Below are 17,017 nucleotides of genomic sequence, written 5' to 3'. Positions count from 1 at the left end.
AAGGTTCTTGTCGAAACTGCAGGAGAAAAGTACCAATAAAAAGTGGTTAAAAACAAAGTAGTTTTATTTTATAATGTTCATAAAATGTGCCACAAAGAAGAACATCTGAGTAGGTTAAAATGTGTTTTGAAATTTCTCTTGGCTTATTTTCAAAAAATGAATTACGTTTTGTAGGAGTCGCACCCTCCCACGTGCAAAGGGAACGAATTTAGGTGCCCCACCAACGGGCAGTGCATTCCCAAGTCCTGGACCTGCGACGGCGAGCACGACTGCCCCGACGCGGCTGACGAGTTGAAGAGCCTCTGCAAGGATGCCAAGTGCATGGACTGGATGTTCAAGTGCCCCGGCAACGGCAAGTGCCTCTACACTTCCTGGGTAAGTTGGGAGACCGGCGTCTATTAGCTTAGTGTTGATTTTGATATAAAGACAAAAGACAATGCAATGACTTTCTTTGATATAATTACAAAATCAAAAATAAGTTTTTTTGGACCATGAAATTGTGTTTTTCAGTATTTGTCAAATATCAGGGCATTTTATTTGATTTATGTATATGTCAACATCTAGGGTGTTTTTCGCAACTTTGAGTTGCTGCAGGATTATGTATTTTTTTTTAAATGAACACTTGTATAATACCACTTATCTACTGTGTAAAGGCAACTAGCCATATCTCAAGTTGTGGCTGTTTGGCTTAATACGGCTCAAAGCATTCTTATAACTGGCCTCTATCATATACAATCATAGATTTTGCTCTATCTCTTTCCTTTACTGAGATATTTATTATCCAAATAGCCCCAAAATTGTATTAATTTGATACATGTTTTGGCAAAAAGCATCATTTTATGTTAACTATAAACTTGTTTACATCAAAACTACTGTTTTTAACTTGCGGCTATTTGCCTCTTTGCGCATTAGTTATGAGTTTCAATATGTTTGATATATATATATTTTACATGAAATGAAACTCATTAAGTTTTAACTTAATGAGTTTCATTTCATTACAGTGCGTAATGAAATAAAACTCATTAAATGATATTATACAAAAAATGGAGCCCAAGTTTGACTCAGGCAAGGAGTTTGTATAGCATTTACTTGAGCTTATTTTAGTCAATGTTCATAATTTATGTATGTATTTTCGAGTCAGAATTGTATTTATCATTATGGTTGGAATACTTTATAATATTTTGTTTGTGTACAGGTTTGTGACGGGGAAGATGACTGCGACGACGGGCTCATGTCGGACGAGCAAAACTGCTCCAACACCACCAACCTGACACCCATGCCGGCCTTCAACTTCCCCACCTCCAACCAGTGCCACAACTGGATGTACCTGTGCAACAACACGCGCTGCATCCCCTACTGGTGGAAGTGCGACGGGGTCAACGACTGCGGGGACAACTCGGATGAGCTTGGCTGCGGGAACACCACCTTCGTCACCCCGCCCGAGGAGAAGAAGCCCAACAGCGGCAACGGGATAGACCTGCCCTCCACCTGCAAGAAGAACCACTACATGTGTTCCAATGGTAACGTAACTAACTAATTATCACACCACTCATATGCATGACTTCTCCTAAGAGTATACAAGGCCGTACCATTCTGTCTTTGCAAACATTCTTCACCTTTTCCATATTCATGCATCTCCTCACCGTTGTTTGCTCACTCATCCGCTCCTTATGTCCAAACCATCTCAACACTCCTTTCCTAATTTTTTTCGATAATGTCCTTCAGTCTTGAGCTCCACTTACGTCATATGCATCCTATCAAACATATTCCACTTCTATATCCATGAATCCAGAACGCAGGGCTGATCACCCTGCCTTCATAAAATCACAAGTTAACACTGTTTCGACTCGATGCTTTTTTGTTAACATTTTTGGTTATATGTTATTTCGCAAAATGTAATGTATTAAAAATAAATTTTACATTTTTTGGGCAAAGTTGGGTTAGTTATTAAAAGCGGTTTTGTAAAGAAGCATCCCCTTCCAGGCGACTGCATCCCTTCGGCCTGGGTGTGCGACGGCGCAGCAGACTGCCAGATGGGGGAGGACGAACTGAGCTGCGAAGGCGGACCCACCGGACACTGCAAGGAGTTCCGCTGCCGACAGGACGGCGCCTGCATCACCCTACGCGCCGTGTGCGATGGCAAGATCGACTGCGCCGACGGCAGCGACGAATTCGGCTGCCAGATCCTGGTGAGGAAATGCTCCATACCCCTGATACTTCCAATAATCCTTCAATGAGGCTATAATTTGATATAGCCTCATTGAATATTAATACCTTTGATGAGGCGATAGTTATTTGCTAGCCCAGTCGCCATTTTTGTATTCAGAAAAAGCAGTGTACCATATGAATACAAGTCTGTATGGTCTATATCTATAGAAATCATTGCGATATAGAAAAGGATTGAGTGAAAGTAGGTCGAATCTCAGGTTCCAAATAATTTTAGCTGTCCAAATTGTTTGTTACCCTGAGTGTTTGTAGCCTAAAGTCCTACTGTACTTTGTATGTTACTCAATCCCTTTCATATAATGATGATGGATGGATGGATGGATTTTATTGTATTATTTGGGGTTAGGTTAGGTATTAAAACTTTAAACTTTTTTTTTTAATTGTTTGATTTATTTAATACTGTATTACTTATTACATGACACATTTCTTACAAAAATAGATTAATATGAAAAGATGTATTTTGGTTTTTCAACATTATAAATATTCTAGGAATATGAGTACATTTTTTTGTTTGATTGTCATTTGTTTGAAGTATCAATAGATTTTATTTTATATTTTTTACTCATATATTTTTATCATCAACACCAGGTTTTTTAATATCTTTAGACTAATGATTTGTATATATCCTTCTGTATATCTTCGCATTCATACATGTTTACATATATATTTGTAGAAAAACAAGACAGCCGAGAAGAATGCAAACAACTTCAATGGGAAGTGTTCTTATGGTGAATTTTCTTGCGACAACGGGAAATGCATCTCTTTATTACTGCGCTGTAACCAGATTCAAGATTGCTACGATGGCTCTGATGAGCTCAATTGCACCAGAACCGACACCGAAGCTAACCTGTGCCAGGTAACCAACTCACTACTGCAATAATTAAAGTCTCATTATAAATTTATGGTTTATTAATGGCTGCTGAGAAATAAAAGCAAAGAAATTATCACTACCCTTATTAATTTATATTTAGAAATATTTATTAAAATGTCAATTATAGTTGACCAGCAGGTTTGTGGCAAGGTCCCAAACCTTGAAACTGCGGTTTTGATTCCTCTTTTCTAACACTGTACAGTTTTTATTTTATTTTAACTCTTAACATTCCTATATTGAGTGTGGCTGGACATTGTATTTATTACCCCAACTTGTGTTTCTAATGAAATAACACGCGTTTTGATGCAAATGCATCAAAACACCTGTCACAATAAATTTTAAGAAATAGTGGTATTTACCAAGTAAAACATAAATTAAAAATTAAATGACTTTATATTACATTTCTTTTTTTAAACCCAGATGCCGAGGTGATTTTAAATGAAACCCTTCCAATAATCTTTTAAAATTTACAAATAAAAGTTAATGGAAAAAATATATATATTTAATTTATACTTTTACTATTGCAGGTCAACTCTTTGAATGTAGACAATTCAGCGATCAACGCTTCGGCCATCACTTTGTACTGGAGGGTATCGGTGGGCAATGGCATCCGCTTGCAGTACCTCCCGGCTATAGCCGAGACGACCGGCCCGAAGGCCTCCATGTGGAGGAACGCCACATCCTGGATCGAGGAGCAGGTCTACATGTTCACCAACCTCAAGCCCTACACCGAATACAACCTGACCGTGTTTGTCAGAATGGCCAAAGGCACAGAGAAGGATGGCTACCCGCCCAATAATTATCTCATCTCAAGAACCGGGGAAGGAAGTGAGTCTGCATTTGTTTTATTAATTCTTGATGTGAAACTTCTTTAACTATAATGAACATCTCGTTACGAGCTATGCTCAATGAGGCGTTCATCAAAAAAACATAATATTGTGAAAAATTATATTACAGTATAAAGTATTGTAAAAAAAGATATAATAAATTAAAAAAATTGACAGTTAATTTTCAAGATCAAAATGTTGCTTTGTGATTTCAAGGTTCAATATTTTGATAGTTTCCAAATCTTTGCTCTTAAATTCTGGGTTTGTCTCTGCTTGGGAGTTATTTATATTGATATCTCAACATAGATGAAAAAGAAAGAATATGGAAATCTTGGTAATTTCAAACATTTGTGTGAAAATACCATAACTAGGCGAAACAATTGTTACAAAGTTGATTTTTATGTGTTTTTTTTTTAACAATAAAATACAACTTAGTAGACTCAAAAACAGTGTTTGATTTAACATTTAATACATAAATTAAAATGGATTTCTACAAATTAAACGCCAAATCTATAAATATACTAATAACATTTGTCTCAGCCCAGTGGCTTCCCAGGCGCTGAGTGTGGTGGCTCGCCAGCTAGCTTAACTATACCGATATAATATTTGTCTCATCCCAGTGGCTTCCCAGGTACCTTGTGTGGTGGCTCGCCAGCTTGCGGACTTATACTAATAACTTTTGTCTTGTTAGTGCCTTCCCCGGCACTGCGCGTGGTGGCTCGCCAGCTAGCGGGTCGTCGTGTGCAGGTGGAGTGGGACCCTCCCGTGCAGCCCAATGGCCGCATCCGCCAGTACCAGGTGCTGGTGTCGCCTCCTCTTCCTCCTGCATCCGTCTCCGTGCCCGCAACTGAGACCAAGGCACTGCTGCAGCTGGGACACTTCCGCCCCGGCTCCAACTACACCTTCTGGGTAAGGGGGCCTCAATTTTAAGTTAAACCCTGTCAAAATTCAATGAATTCCATTGAATGCCCTGATTCATGCTATTGCCATGATACTAAAATGTTGGTTTTCAATTACATGTGAAAATAATTATTAATTTAAGTTTTACTTATGTTACTTTTATTCGAAAATGATGCGGAATGCATCAAAACACGTGTCACAGTGGATTTTAAGAAAACGCGGTATTTTCTAAGCAAAACTTAACTAAAATATGGATAGATTTCACCACAAAGTGACATTTAATGAAAATTATTAACTAATTTCTTGGTTTTTCAGATTTTTGTTAATACAATAAGAATCTGAAATCCTTTTTCTCCTTAGTGAAAATACCCTGTTTGATGTTATATTATCTTCTATGCGTGTCATGTCAGGTCCCCCTGATGTAGACAGCTCTGTCAGCCCTGACAGCTCTAAACAGCGCCCAGACGGTTCTGTTTTGGACTGGTTCCCATCCAATCTCGCATACTCCGGAGCCAAGAGATCTGTCTTCTATTTTGCCTTTTATGAGTAGGTGCAATAGCTTGTACTTCTCTCATGTTGTATTATAATGATTGTTTTCCTTCCTTTCAGGTTGTATCTAAGAACTTTGTGTACCAGTCTAACTCGGAAGCTGTGACCCTGTTGTTTGACGCGATGGGTGACATTGACGAACTCCAGCACCTGAACGCAACCAGGACATCGCCCACGTCCATACGACTCACTTGGGATGAGATTCGGGGCGTCGATGGTTACTTTGTGAAACTGAGACTGCCCCTCCCCTACCCGGAACCGGAAGCCTTCAAGACCAAGGATGTTAATATTACTTGTGAGTTGTTCTCTTCCAATTACAATAGTCTGCCAACTGAAAAAAAATACATGCATATTTTAGTCTACCTCCATAGTGTAGTGGTTAGCGATTTTGATACCATACTTGTGTCCCCCGGGATCGATTCCCAGGAGGTTCAAAATAAATATTACTGATTTTTGACTCTCATTCTTTATCTGCTTAAAATAAAGTATCTTAATAGTATATAAATAAAAATAGTGTCCTATGCACCAAATGGTGCATAGGATACTACATCAAATTGATATAATCTTTAGTTGATCGATAAATACACAAAGGAAATGTGATCAGTCCTGCGCTTCAGGCATCAATCCAGCCAGGGTGAATAAATATTTGAGTGAAAAAAAACTTCTTTTTATATTGACAGCCCTAGGAATCGAATCCGGGACATCCAGGATAGTAGTCAAATGTGCTTACCACTACACTGGAGGTGGAGCAGAGATTTTAGGTTCACTAAATCAGTTTTATTTGGTTGGAATATATGAAGATGAGTTAGGATAGTGAAAAATATATACTGTTATTGAATTGAAGTTTTACTGTACTTGCTTTATATGCAATTCATTTACATAGTACATATTCAGATTTGATCAAATGAACCTGTATGGAAGCGTGCAATTCACAAATACAGCTAAACGCATTGTTACTAATAAAAAGAATGCATCCGCCTCTTGCAGTGCCAGATCTGAGTCCCGGAGTGACGTACACCATCGAGGTGCAGGCGTACAAGGACGACATCATGGGCAAGCCGTCCACCGTGTTCATGACGACGCTCGGGCGCCAGCTGCCCGCCGTGGAGGGCGTGAGCGCCGCGCTCCTCAATAACACCTCGGTGCACCTCAGCTGGAGGCAGCCGCAGGAGAAGCTGACCAGATACGAGTACGCCGTGCACTATGGACTCACCATGGAGCAGATGTTCAAAGGTGCATATAGATTATTTTGTCCAAATCTTTCTTCTTCTTCTTCTAATCCATATCCGCACCCAATGGTACATTGGGCACTGCATCATATAGAAACAGTTTTATCTGGATCGTTAAATACTTGAAGGAAAGGTGATCAGCCTTCCACTTCAGGTACCAGTCCAGGGTCGTATTAAATAAATATAAGACTAAAAAATCACTGATATTCATTTAATTCTTTATTTAGTCCAAATCTTTATTTACTTTTTATTACTTTTTTGGTCTCAATCCTGTGGATTGGTCTGCAGCAATAAATGACACCTCCTTCGCCACTCTGGTCTATTTCGCGAAACCCTCTTCAGCTTCTCATATCGCTCACTCCTTTCAAGAACGTCATAAATCAAAAAACTTGATTTTTCAGGAGAACGTTTGCAAAGTTTAAAAATATAACATAATGTATTAAAAATAAATATCAAGCCACTTATTGAACTTTTTACTGTGCAACAGATCTTTTTAGGTAAAACCTGAAGGTTTTTTCCCATTTAAAAATATTTAGTATATTTAAAAAAAATAATTAAACAATACCTTTTCCTCAAAATGCAAAAATAACATTTTCTGCCCTGTAGCGGGTAAATATTAGGTTAAAAATATGACTCTTGCTGGGAAATAGTACATTTTCTGGGCAATCCGAAAACATACACAACTGAAACTTGACAATTTTTGATATATGACGTTGAAAAGCGTGAGTGATATATTGAACAGCCCATGTCCTCGTATAAGTCGCAAAGATATTTGCGGTGTGGGCATCCTCTGGTGTTTGTTTCTTCTATTATCAGGTGCATGAAACCCTCCTGTCTCAATACATGACCGATCCATTTGGTGCATCTCTTGGAGATAGTCGCGAGTAGGTGCCTTCTTTGTTCGATTATTCGTAGTAACTCGTCATTTGAGATTTGGTATCTCCAGGATTATCCGGACCTTTATTGTCTGGATTGATTACAATCAAATAAGAATTCTTATTTGCATGAAGCAAATTGCATCTACTGTTGTAACACATAACATTTTGACTGTTGTTTTATGCATTATTCTTAACAAGGTTATGAAAAATACGAGACATCATACGCAACATTCACAGTATTCGCGATTTGATAGCTTCAAAAAGAACTACTGGCTTGAAGCTGAAATTAATAATAATTTGTAATAAAAAATATTTTAATATAGAAGCTATTATTAAATCTAGACTAATAAAAATTATTATACCGAATGTACTGGTCTTTTGTTGTCGATTGTGATTTTTTTTCTAAATTTTTACTAAATTCTTAACACCATACTTTGTGAAAAATAGTGGATAAATGACAATTTTTCTTTTTCAGTTTCCAATGTCGTGACTCCCAACACATCAATTCTTATTGAGAATCTCCAGGCCTGTGACAACTACATGTTTAGTGTGGGTTTGGTGAAACCCGCTATGGGCCCGCTCACCAAGGATCCAGTCTCTGTCACTACCGAATATAACAGGAGGTAATCCATCACTTTTCCTTTTATTTTTCTTCATTAAATTATATTTTTATCCTATCTGTTACACATTAATAAGACAATCTCCCCACTCTAGTGCCTATTTGTAATCTTAATCATTGTAAAGGAGTGGAGGCTTATAAGATGATGAACATAAATGATTTGCTTAAAAAATTATTGGATTTCGTTGCATTTCAGCAGCGTTTCACTGATGGTAATTCGGTCAATTAAATTTCTTTGCATTGATTCATGTGGCCCCCAAACATTGAGCTTCTTTTTGTAGCCTGCTCTTTTCAAATTATTTCAAACTGTCATGTGGTTGATGTTTAGTGCCTCCACTATTTCCTGACAGCTTTTGTGCCGGTCAAGCTCCACCAGTTGCAAGATTTCATCGACTGTTCAGTGACTGGCCGACCAGAGCGAGGTGAATCATTGACATAGAAATTTCCGGATCGTGATTGAGCAAATAACTCCTGGATCCACTCAAAGCATTCTCACCATACACTTCAAAAATATTCGGCAATTTTTGCAATGTTTTCACCTTTTTTACAGTAAAAAAGCATCACATTTACACGAGCAGCAAATTGGAAAATTATTTTAACCAAAAATGTAGACTGTAATGTCCTCTTTTAAACACATTGTAGTCATAGAGGAGAAAGTGACCAAGTGCATTTTTTACAAAAATGTGATTATTGACTATTTGATATCTTACTAGCTTAATATTACCCTGAAAAAATCCCAAAGCGATTTTAAACTTGGAAGTATATTGACTTGTTAAAAATGTCTAACTGCATTGATGTTTATCTTGCCAAGCAAAAGTGACTTAAATGGCTCTCCTGAACATTTTACGTTTTGGTAGTTGGTCACTTTCTCCTGTACAACTACGACATGTTCATTTGCAATAATCGGGTGAGTGTCGCCTGATACATATATATAGACATCAACATCATCTAGTGGCAAAAAACCGCAGAGACTTTTAATGATTTTTTTTTAATTGCAGGGCACCTGTCAGAAACATGCGAGTGACTAGAAACGACCACGATCCTAACATTATGGCCATCACTTGGGATTCTAGCTGCAATTCCGTTTCCGAACTCAGCGAGTACATTGTAAGTAAACTATATCATTAAAATATGCTTGTATTAAAATGTGTCTCCTTAGAACAAAATATGCTATACATATGTATATATAATATAGGAGGTTCGGTGTTGGGATCCCAGATGTTGGGATCCCAACACCGAATCCTATTTATTAATTAAACTGGTTACTTTTAATCTGGGCCAGTAAACAGTTTATTTACTTGAAAGTTACATACCTGTAGTAACTGCATACAAGTTAATAAATAGTTTATGGATTTTATAAAAACAGCATATGTTTTATAGAAAAATTAAGTAAAAAAATAGCAGCATTTTTGGTGGGGATGGCATTAAATGTGTTAAACTGAGGAAAATGTAAAACACAAAAAAGTAGAATTTCATTTCTCAATTTTCGATGGTATGTGAGTATGTGAAATGGTATATGTGTGAATAGAAATGCATACTTTGTTTTAATTTAGGTGAAATACGGGATATTAAAATTGATTTATCGGTGTAAAAAGTGGGAAAACATTTAAATGAGAGATGTAAATCGAGTTTTCGGTTATAATTTTCTACTAACGTTTTTATCTTTTTTTTTCATTCTAGTTTACAAATAATTTTTCACGAAATTCAGCCCATATCTTTTCAAAACTTTTATATGAATATTCTTTTAACTTTTATCGTCCAGCAGCAGACTTTCAACATGTGGAAGTTTCTGAGTTTCTGAACGCCAATTCAATAAATAAATGTTTCCAGATTACAGTTCAAGACTTATCACTGAACAAGACATCGTCTGTGAAGTTGATTCCTACAAAGAACGCATCGCTGTCTCACTACTTCAACAACATGCAGTACGGAGGGAAATACAATGTGACAGTTCTGGTATGTTCCTGTCCTCAAATAAACTATACATCATAATAGGAATACATTGAGCGTACTGCAAAATATTATTGCAAGAATGATTATCATGATAAATTTTACGTTATACATACTTTAATCATATTTTATTTGCGTTTTAATGGGCTGTATATTTAAAAAAGTCCGCCTCCGTAGTGTAATGGTCAGCACGCTCGGCTACCGTTCTGGAGGTCCCGGGTTCGATTCCCAAGTGGGGTAAAATTTAAGTGATTTTTTCACTGTTATATTTATTCAATATTAACATGGACTGGTACCTAAAGTGGAGGGCTGATCACCTTTCCTTTATGTGTAAATGATCAAGATAACACTGCGTTTATATGACACAGTGCCCTTTGCACCATCGGGGTGCGGGTAAGGGTTTTATTATCCTACATTATTATATTTAAAAAAAAATAATTAAGTCGAGATGCAACAATTTTTATATTATTCTCCGTCCGCCTCCGTGGTCTAATGGTCAGCGTGTTTAGCTACCGTGCTGGAGGTCGCGGGCTCGATTCCCAGGGGGTCAATATAAAGATGTGTGATTTTCGCTTTCATATTTATTTACTATCGCCCTGGACTGGTACAAGAGGCGCAGGGCTGATCACCTTGCCTTCATGTAATTAACGATCAAAATAACACTCTGTCGCTACGATGCAGTGCCCTATGCACCATTGGGTGCGGATACGGGTTTTAAAAATAGAAATTAATCCCTTATGGTGGGCACTGACCAGTCATTTTGTCGTAACGTACCACGTTACGATGCAAGCATTAGTATAGTCAGTACAGCGAGCCGAGCTTGTTCCGAGTACTCCATCCGATGTTCGGATGCTTGCCGCGAATGTTACGTTACGATGAAATGCTCCGGTCAGTCCCCACCGTAGCAAATTTTGTGATCATTTTTCTGTTTTTATAAATATGAGAAACACCTTTTTAAAAAAGAATACCATTTTAAATCCAATGCTATTAAAGTTGAAATTGTGGTATAATTCCATTGTTTAAATAAATTTGTTTTTATTATAATTGTCAAAATAGGTTCCTTTTACAAGATAATTCACCGTATATAATTGTAAGTATTCTTCTTCATCTTCAAACCCTCATCTGCACCCAATGGTGCATAGGGCACTGCATCATATAAACGCAGTGTTATCTTGATCATGACCACATGAAGGGAAGGTGATCAGCCCTCCGCTTCAGGTACCAGTCCAGGGTAATATTGAATAAATATTAGAGTGAAAAAAATCACTTATATTTATTTAACCCTCCCTAGGAATTGAACCCGGGACCTCCAGTACAGTGGCCGAGCATGCTGACCATTACACTACGGAGGCTGATAAGTATTAATAATGTATTTTTAATTCTTCCAGCGTAATGTTCCCGGAGCTACCGCCACGTCGGCTGTAATAGCTGGCCCCGCCCTTCCACCGCCCCTTCAGGTGCAATGGCGAAGGGAAACGAACGGCTCCTTCCTTCTGGACTGGGCGACTCGCACTCTGCCATCCAACCTGCTGGCAGACAAGCGACCTCAGTGAGTACTCATTATTCTCCTTTCTGCACATGAGCCTGTTGACAGGTATCTCTAAACCATCATCATCAATACTTGACCGCACCCATTATGAAAACAGATTTTGTTTTGCCATAATGTGCTTTTAGGACGGAACTGATGTACTTTTTTGCTAGCGTGTTCCCTCTCTCTGTCTCGCAATAAATATTTTTGGCTCAGGGACAGCGCAATGGTTAGAAAAAACTACGCGTATCACGTACATTTGTATGTGTAGAGCAGTTAAAAACCAACTAGTTTTGGCAACAACCTGTTCAGGGTTTGTTTTATAACTTATATGTAACTTATAAGTTATAAAACAAACCCTGAAGAGGGCAACAGGATGTTTAGGCAACAACCTGTTCAGGGTTTGTTTTATAAATATAACTTGTAAGTTAAGAAACAAACCCTGAAGAGGGCAACAGGTTGTTGCCGAAACTAGGTGGTTTTCAATTTTTAAAAAAGTGAGTGAATTTCTCCAAATATGTAATATATTACAATGATCCACAAAGTTCATGCTTTAAATATTGTAAATATAAAACATTTTTTCCTGTATATTCCAGGTACCACTACCAGGTGACCATAACAGGGGGGGATAACAACACTGCGGAGGAGCATGTGTTCCCCGCTGGGCCGCCGCCCTTCTCCATTCCCGGCCTGCATCCGGGAGGCTGGTACACCCTGAAGGTGCGCATGGTCACCAACTCAGGCTACCTGGGGCCGCAGAGCGAGCCCAGCACGCTGATAGTTCCGCAAGGTAACTGTTGTTTTTTTTATTATTTTAACTTCATGTACAGAAAAAAATATATACATTGGTAGGATTATTGCTAAGAAGCAATATCTTCCAACCAACAATTTTTTTTTTAAATACTAGAGAAATATTTGTGTTTTTATTTTTTACACAAATATTTCAATTTCATACTATTTCTGTGAGCCTAAGCGGCTCATTATTAAAAATAGGTATCAATTTGTGGTGGGGTGGGTTTGAACTGAGAAACTCTGACTTAAGACTCCGCGACACTAACCACGGGACCACAACTTGACACAATTCTTAACTCTAACTCTCTCTCTCTCCCTCTCTCCTCTATTCAACAGGCACCGTTCAGGTGCTTGATGGTCTCTCAAGACAGGGATCACATGTTTAGAACACATGGTTTGCACGTGATAAACATATTTCAAATATTTCTACAAAAAAATCTGTTCTTTTATTTCATTTTTTTTAAAGTTAAAAATATGTATCGGCATTTTTTTTTTAATCCTCTCATACTTACTTATTTTGGAAAAATATGAGAATAGTTTTTGGACTTATCACTTTGATATTTCTTTAGGTCAGGGAATAACCAAAAATATATAGTATAATTAGTAATTGGAAATTTTCTAAGCAAGTCGGAGCAAGGTAAATCTGCTTTTTGACCTTAAATTTCCCACTTCAACTCTTGCCCTTATTTTCAATCTGGCTAAGATTATGTTTTTCTGATTGGTACAAGTTAACTTCCTAATTATTGTTGAAAAAATATGGAGTTAGATTGATAAAGCCATATGTGGAGGTCATCACCAAAACGTTTCTATTATAAATGATTTTAAGAAATCAGGAATTCTAGCTTGTAAAATTGTTCTATTTTGGATTTAATGATTTTGTATTGGTTTAACACAGGATTGGTCAGATTTTGTCGCAACTTTATTTAAAATAGATAGATAGAACACAGTAAACACAACAGATTTGCACTTAAAGGATTTTTTGTGCAATATTGGAAATGCAACTTTTTGGTGAGGACCTCCACATATATAGTGAGTTAAGATTTTGCAGTGCACATATGGATAATAATCATTTTCATGGCATTTATTTTCCAGACATGTGGATAAAGACGGAGGAGTCCAACATGTCTCTGTTGGTGGGGATACCTCTGGGCATCATCGCGGTGGGAGCGTGCGCCGCCTTTGCCGTCCTCGCCTTCAAGCATCGCCGACTCTCCACTTCCTTCGCCCGCTTCGCCAACCCCCGATACGACTCCCGCTCGGGTGCTGCTACCCTGGGAAATACTTCTGATATCTTAGGTGAGACCAGAATCCATCCAGCTCTTGATAATAACTGCCTGACGTGTATACGCTTAGCGATGAGAATGCCATTGTGTGGGATAAACTGCACAAAAGATGGCGGGTGAGATGAAAAAGCGACATGTATTGCCGCGGAGCAAGGACTGTGGCGCACCACTTTTCCTAATAACTACTTTTTTTTCCTGCTCACGCCTAAAAATTCACACTCACAATACTAATCCTCAGTGAAGCACATTATGTATCGTGGGTATACTGGCAAAAAACGTTAACTCTAAAATCCCTGTTTGAATAATCCCTTTTACTTGAAGCTTTTAGCTTGAATAAAATACCCGCTATTAAACTTAAAGTTGAATTTACTTTTAAAACCACATATATATATGACATTTTAAACTACTTAGTGTATCTTGCCAGTTTATAGAATGTTGAAAACTTTGTAACATGCATCAATAAGTCGAAATTGTATATTTTCGAGTTAACATTTTTGCCAGTATACCCACGATATTATAAAGGCAACTAATGTCTGTCTAAATTTTAAATAAAAAAAATGGTTGTTTTTCCCTTATGATCAGATTCCAAAAAAAAGTGTTCCTCTAACTCAGATAACATGATGAGTAGTGATCTTCTAATTTTGCCAACCAAGATATATTAGGGACAGTGGTAACAAACAGCAGTATCCTAATGTAATATCAAACATAAGAAGACTGGTCTATGAATGAAATTTATAAAAGTCATCATAATATACTACACTGAAGAAATTTCCAAATAACACTCACACTTTACCAGTGTTTCCCGATTAGTGGTACGCGTACATCCAGGGGTACACAAAGTTACGCAATCTCTTGACTAAGATAATCTTTAAAAAAAGTTACGCAAACAATAATTGCCAAAAAATTTTTTCATCGATACATGTAATAATTACACTGTAATCTGTAACATGCCTCGCCAAGATAATATATTTTTAATTGATTAGTGTAAATTCACTGTGCATTATATAAGGGGTTCCTGCAATAAGGGGGACGCGAGTTGGAGATCTTTCTTGAAGTGGGAATATTGTTTGTGCTATTTCTGAATTGACATTTAATGTTTGTAATTACAGATGATGATGAAACCCCTCCAATTCGAGGATTTGCCGACGATGAGCCGCTGGTGATAGCCTAATTGATTCCCGTGAAGTGACGTTTGGGTACTAAATGTATTTTATGAAAGACTTATACGGTTGTTATCCAGCACTGAAATTCCACTACTAGTCTTTATTCCTAGTGCTGCCATGAGTTATCTTTGTCTTGAGAGGCTTTGTATTTGTGTAAAATAACTGTTATATTTTGTAAATTTTAACAACTTTTATTTTTAAGTGTTTATGCCTCAGTACACGAAACTACCTATGACGATTTCAGGGTGGAATTTCAACAGATAACATCAAAACAAATCGCAGTCATGTTTATTTATTATATTTTTCTCTAGCACACGAGTTGTGTTAAATTTTCCTGATTATTTATTGTTAGAACATGTTAGTATCGTAATTAACACTTTGAGATAAGGGCACTTCCTGATTTCATGTGATTTATTGCCTAAATTCTTTTGATGTTGTATAATTGTGCTAGGTTTTTTATGATTTCCTCTTATCGAGTAGTCACTCTACTATTGCGCAAAATTAATGAAAATCTTCCACAAGTGTATAAATATAATATCTAAATTTTATAATAAAATAATTATGTATAACTCATTAATTCAAAGAAGATAACTATTGCAATAATTTGATGCTCACAATTGTTATACTTTAATTTCATCACATTGCCATTTTGAATTTGATTATTGCATTATTAAGTACATTTATATTTTAGAATTTATTTTGCTTTTGTTTGGTACTATCTATTTTTACCTAGGTATAGCAAACTTTTTTTCATAAATATAACAACAGTCAATATGTTGACAGTGCACTTTTAATTAATAACTGAAGTCACTTACAATGACAAGTTTGGGGCACTAGAAAATATATGCAAGTGAAGAGAAACATGATTCGATTTATTTTGTTATTTTATTATTGTTTGTGTATTTTTTATTATTTTTAATTCTTACCAAATAAGTGCAATTTTGACTACAATATGTAAAAGAATTGATTTTATACCAAAATATGACTTGATGTTAGTAAATAGTTTTAATCAATCAATTCCTATTGTAATACTGGTTTTATAATTACTTGAAAAAACCATTAGCTTAGTAATTATTTTATTTACTTTGAACTCCATGAATAAAGGAATAGGTGCTTTGATTCATCTTCTTTAGTCCATAAATGAAAAATTGTGCACCAAATAAAAAATTGTGCTTGAAATTTTATTAAGAATCCCAATATTCTTAGATTCATCTTTTGTTTCTAATTAAAAATTAATAAAGAATCTTTTTTTGCTTATTTTTTTTTATATTTTAGCATAACAGTATTACATATAGGCTTAGCTTTTTAATAAAGTCGTTTTATTAGATTTCTCATTTTATCTATTTATATGTAAAGTGATATGATTCTATTTAATAAAGAAATACCTCAAAAATATGTTTTTAATTTTTACCTTTGATGACCCCATCTTTATTCCAAAACTTAAGATCAATTGTACAAGCCTGTAAAGTTCATGTCATTTTATTAGTTTATTGGACAATTCTGTGGTCACACTGTGACATACCTCAGACTACCGTGTCACCACAGAATTTATAAAGCACCATTTTCCTGAGATCTCAAAGGCGGTTTACAACAGATTTTTCTCACGATGTTAGTTTATTAGCTAATAAATTAATATGAAAAATCACAAGACTATCGGTAACATTCTTTTTGAAATCTGTAGAGAAGTAAACGAGATATCAAGATTTAAACTTAAGATATTTTAATCAAACGAAAAACGGACACTGCTCTACGTCATCAAATTTTATGTCATCGGGTGAGTTATGGGGCGTATCCCTTTATGTATCTGCTTTAGAGAGTTGTAATAGTAGTAGTGTGGATACGTTTCTGTGACGTCATTCGTTGCCAACTTACGAAAACAACGTATTTACGAAGGCAAATTTTGCAAAAGCAAATGATGAATGAAAATATTGATTATATCGGCTGTTATAAACGTAAAACGAGTCAATACAATCCTTTATTGGTTGAGTATGTTGAATTAGATACATATTCCTCCCGTCTGAAAATGATCCATTTCATACATTAAATCGTGGGTGTACTGGTAAAAAATGTTAAGTCTAAAATATGTAATTTTTACTTAATGATGCAGTATGTATTATAAAGTTTTCAACGTTCTGTAAACTGGCAAAATACAATAATAATAATAATAATAATAATAACTCTACTCCAGCTTACATACAATAC

General features: G+C 36.3%; 1 protein-coding gene across 1 annotated transcript in view; it reads left to right on the top strand.

Annotated features, from left to right (window-relative positions):
- LOC148311157 (sortilin-related receptor-like) overlaps positions 1-16,208 on the top strand; it is a 46,748-nt gene extending 30,540 nt beyond the window's left edge. The window contains exons 11-25 of the mRNA XM_088257144.1: positions 175-375; positions 1,196-1,520; positions 1,984-2,189; positions 2,900-3,082; positions 3,625-3,925; positions 4,616-4,833; positions 5,434-5,668; positions 6,361-6,606; positions 7,956-8,103; positions 9,098-9,206; positions 9,930-10,055; positions 11,438-11,598; positions 12,174-12,367; positions 13,462-13,665; positions 14,762-16,208. Coding sequence (XP_088113270.1) covers positions 175-375; positions 1,196-1,520; positions 1,984-2,189; positions 2,900-3,082; positions 3,625-3,925; positions 4,616-4,833; positions 5,434-5,668; positions 6,361-6,606; positions 7,956-8,103; positions 9,098-9,206; positions 9,930-10,055; positions 11,438-11,598; positions 12,174-12,367; positions 13,462-13,665; positions 14,762-14,823 — 2,919 coding nt within the window. The 3' untranslated portion in view covers positions 14,824-16,208. The remainder of the gene's footprint in view (positions 1-174; positions 376-1,195; positions 1,521-1,983; positions 2,190-2,899; positions 3,083-3,624; positions 3,926-4,615; positions 4,834-5,433; positions 5,669-6,360; positions 6,607-7,955; positions 8,104-9,097; positions 9,207-9,929; positions 10,056-11,437; positions 11,599-12,173; positions 12,368-13,461; positions 13,666-14,761) is intronic.
- Positions 16,209-17,017: the final 809 nt, after the last annotated feature.

This window comes from Brachycentrus maculatus, unplaced genomic scaffold (assembly GCF_059751285.1).
Source record: "Brachycentrus maculatus isolate JH-2025_06_01 unplaced genomic scaffold, ASM5975128v1 h1tg000071l, whole genome shotgun sequence".
In the NCBI taxonomy this organism is placed as follows: domain Eukaryota; kingdom Metazoa; phylum Arthropoda; class Insecta; order Trichoptera; family Brachycentridae; genus Brachycentrus; species Brachycentrus maculatus.
This window is presented reverse-complemented; position numbering and strand designations above follow the sequence as displayed.